General features: G+C 29.2%; 1 protein-coding gene across 1 annotated transcript in view; it reads left to right on the top strand.

Moving 5' to 3' along the window:
- LOC117169214 overlaps positions 1–2,990 on the top strand; it is a 10,041-nt gene extending 7,051 nt beyond the window's left edge. The window contains exon 2 of the mRNA XM_033355467.1: positions 2,543–2,990. Within this exon, the coding sequence (XP_033211358.1) occupies positions 2,543–2,761 (219 nt within the window). The 3' untranslated portion in view covers positions 2,762–2,990. The remainder of the gene's footprint in view (positions 1–2,542) is intronic.
- The last annotated feature ends 1,654 nt before the right edge of the window (positions 2,991–4,644 follow it).

Raw genomic sequence — 4,644 nt, 5'->3', positions numbered from 1 at the left:
CCCCCCCCCAGCAATTGGTAATGCAGTTTACTGACGACCCCTTAAAGTTTCGATTTTTGTATTTAATGAAATTATCCTTATAATATATAGTTTAAAATTTGTTTAGCATAAAAATACACGACGAAAAATCGACAAGACTCAGAAAACGAAATTACAACAATTAAAAGAATGACAGAGAACAAGTATATTGAGACTATACTTGAGAAACTTTATTTTAAATTTTATTTATATTGGAGAAAATATCAATATTACAGAGAAACGTAACAGCGTTTTACTTTGAAGAATTCAAATGATTTAAAAACTGAAATTAATAACAAAAATTAAAGGGCCTCTAATTTTTCTCATTCTCATCATTTATGATTGAGAAAGGCTATTAAGTAAAATAATTAGATATGAAAAAGTCCCATTTAGTGGTCAAACTATGCAGGATACGAAAGAAGATGAATCAACAAGAATTGTGATCTCAAAAAAGATCTAAAAATTCGTTAATAATCACTTCTTGATAGGAGACGTACCTTTTGTTACGATAGAAAAAAGTTATTCGCCCAAGAAAGTGATACAAATTTGTATTGCTTTATTACATTCTTATTATTTATGATGGAGAAAGTATTAGAATTGCCCGAAATTTGACACCACAATATTCAAATTTTGAACCAAATGACGCAAAATACGACAAAAAGTCTCAAAGTGAAATGATAGGTTTTGAAAAATCCTACAAAATTTCTTTAAACCACTTTTCAATAGGACTCCTAATTTTTTTTATCGTAAGTAATATATGCAGATAATCGAAAATTCCAATATTACGCTAAAAGATGCAAGATGCGTAGAAAATCTGAAAGAAGACTTGTAAGATATTTTGCTTTATACATGTATAAAAAATAATATAAAAACCAAACTCCTATTATTAGCATAACAACGCGAGATAGAGAAAAATTTCGAAAAAAAGGATTGTATTTTTTAAGTTTATTTTAAGGTGTTTCAGAAAATATAAATTTACAACTGTCTATCAAAAAACGAGTGCTCAGCGCGAGTGTCACGATAATATTGTGTACCTCAAAGCCTACAGAGCTTTGAGAAATTTAATCTTTAGCTATACTTATTTGAGCAATAAATTCAGAATATGAACATGCATATAAATACTGCGATCTAAAGAGATGTTTTTGATAAAGTTTCATTCAAGCATTCTAAATGTAAAGAATAAATATCTGAACGGGAATCGCGGGAATCAAAAGACGCGCGCCCCAGGGCCCAGGCCCGCTCAAACTTGCGAGCTACGGGCTCAGCACCCGATGAGAATGTGCCCGCGACAATAAATAGTTCATTTACGGATTATTTTATTACAAACTAACAATTAAGAGATAAATGTGTTTGAAACTTTCCAATAATTTCTGACCTTTTAGTTTAAATTGAGAAATGTTAGGCAAAATATTTATTTACTCTGATCAACCACTCGAGTGGTAATTCAAAAATACATTTGTTCAATTTTGAATATTAGGGGTTCTCAATTTAAAAAATCGGGACATAATTTACATACATAGTAAGATTCATAAATTTCTATAAGATATTATAGAAAAAAATAAAATAAAAAATATATTTATTATATAATTTTATCGTTTCATTATAATTTATTTAATTCATAATTAATTACACAAACATAGAAATTTACGAATTATTGTTTACTTAAATTAATAATCCTGAGGGAGGCGGTATTCCTATAAAATTTAAGTCTACATCTAAATACTCCAAATCGCTAATTATACATGCGAGAATGATGTACAATCATATTTATTTAAAAAATTAATTATTTTAAATTTCAACTCAATATGCTTATCAATTAAAACTTGTAATGTCTTCAAACGTATAGTTTCATTTGGTAGAATGTCTACCGCTTTTTATCAAAACAACAAAATAATTTTATTCATAGACAGTAAATTTTAATTGCAAAATGACTAATTTTTTCCATAAAAGTAAATCTTATGCATCTACATATTTTCTTGATGCGAAATTTATTCAAATAATCGATTCATTATTTGAAAATAATAAATCACAATTCTCGATATAAGATTTGTATTTTATATTTTTAAGTATTTAGTATTTACCGACTTAGTATCGGCTATTTGATGGACTTGTTCGATATGGGTGAAAAAATATTGATCTTAGGGCTGACTTGATCAGCTGTTATACTCATCACATGGCCTTAAAGATATAAAACCACTTTTGTTTTTATTTTTCTGTGTGTTGAGGGCGAAAATCGCCAATTGTACATTATCCACTTGTCATTCTCATAGTTTAAAATTTGATTATTTTGAATAAAAAGAGAAATGATTTTTTCATATACATCGATATATAATTGTTCTAAATCCCATAAAATAATTAAAAACGGAAATTTGATTAATTGACTTTTATCCAGTTTTCATTCTCATATCTTTATATAGATCTAAGAATCTCATAACTTATTTATATAAAACATCAAAATCTTTTTTTAGATTTTGATAAATAAATAAAAAACTCAAACTTCTTAATTTTGTATTTTATTTTTCAGTTATCAGAAGACTCAGCGAATTGGCTGGATGTACAACGTTATGGAGCAAGAGTAAGATTAAAAAAAGGTGTTCTTCCACGACGCGTAAAAAAACGAAGAGAACCGGAATTATATTCCGATGATTCTCCGGATAGAATTATGCCATTTGAATTTGTTGATGTATGTTCCTTTGTGGAAGAAAGTGAAATAGAGAAAAATGCAGCTATCTATATAGACTGACTTTTTTGCCATGTTGTCAACACGTTTAACAAAACATAGGGCAGTTGTTAGAAATATTAACAATTATTTTATTTAAATCAATGTATTCAGTATAATTAAGGATATGCTACTTCAAAACGAGAGAATCAAACCACAAAAATAACACGAGCATTAATCAACAAAATTAGAATAAAAGCGAAATGAAACTTGTTCGACAATGTGAGGAAAATAAGATAGAATAATGAAATGCGGAGTCCTAACTATTCTTTTTTTTCTTTTTTCATTTCTATATTCACTCCCCCTTACAGACTGCGCACCATCGTAGTTATGGATCTGATAAAATGTAAGATTCTCAATCCTGATATTATGTATTGACTGCAATGTAAATATTAAGAGAAAAATTTGACGAAATGTGCGTTTAAGGAAGATAAATAGTTGAATTTTACGTAGTTAATTTTTAAAATATCTACGTTTTTTTAATTTACTGACAGACACTGTATTTTGTGGAACCGTTATAATAGTTTTTTTATACAGAAATAAATTTAATATTTAAAATCAGTTGGTGAATTTGTTTCATATTACATATTAATACTTTAAAATTCATTTCCGTTTCATTAACTTCTTTTTTCTCCAATCACCAAAGAAATAATTAATTTGAAATTCCCGCAACGGAGATTTTAATTCAGGAGTTGACCAATAGGAAATATTATTAAATTCTTGGTTGACGTTTAAGATAGTTTATATTATTATAATTTATAAATTATTTAATGAATTTTATACGCATTCCATTTTACATCGTGTAAATTTAAACTCTTCAATTGTTAATTACATAATTTACTAGATTTTCTCTTTCGGAATTTTTAATCCGATATTTTAATTATTCCATTTTGTATGCTTTATATTTTAAATTGTCAAGTACCAGAGGTTCAACTTGAAATTTTACGATTCTAATAATTCGTCTTTGAAGCGTTTCAGTCAGTTTCTAAGTTAAAACTATAACTTCAACACTTTCCTATTTTAATATTTAATTTTCCTAATCGTAATTTAGTATTAAATTATTTTCTAAATCCTTTGACTCTTGCACTTTTATTGATTTATTACTAAATAATCAATGCGTTCAAAATTCCAAGTCTAGACTTTTTACTCTTCTTATCAAACAAACAATAATTTGAAATTCTCGCGGCGAAGCTTTTAGTTCAAGAGTTGGCCAACAGGATTTACCATGGACATAGAAAAGACGTCAAGATATTATATCTTTGAAACACGGGACTAGGCATGCCATCCTAACTTGAGCGAGCGGGATTGAATCCACGGGAGGGGGGAGAATTCCATGAGTGGGGAGAGCCGCCATCTTACGATGTGCCATTTGATTATGCGCACGAGCGTTTTTGCCGACAAACTGTGCATGAAAATATAAACATGTGGGCGCTGCCATGTTTGTCGCGGGACATCAAAAGTTGGCGGACCTCCCCCCTCATTGCATCACCCCCGCAATGGCATGCCTAGTCCCTTGTTTCCTATGTCCATGGGATTTACCTAGAATGTTTACATTTACTAGACATTTACTTCCATTTCCAGAACGTTTACTTTTTTTCGTCGCAATTATTGAATTTTCAGTAATTAATAACGGCAAATATACACGATTTTGTTATAAATAGCAGGAAGCAAAACACAGCTGATCATTTGCGAAAGAATGCATCAGAAACAATTATTATTATAGCAATTAAGTGAGTTGCAAAAAGTATCAAGTAATTGAGGTGCAATAGGATATAAATCCGAAAAGTAACATTTATAATGTAAGCATATTATTCAAGGAGTTAGACAAGGATGCGATATGTCTTCATGGTTATTTATATTATTTATGGACAAGTGTTTAAGAATGGCTCTCTTCGACGAAGAGGGTG

Source organism: Belonocnema kinseyi, chromosome 3, assembly GCF_010883055.1.
Source record: "Belonocnema kinseyi isolate 2016_QV_RU_SX_M_011 chromosome 3, B_treatae_v1, whole genome shotgun sequence".
Taxonomy (NCBI): Eukaryota; Metazoa; Arthropoda; class Insecta; order Hymenoptera; family Cynipidae; genus Belonocnema; species Belonocnema kinseyi.
This window is presented reverse-complemented; position numbering and strand designations above follow the sequence as displayed.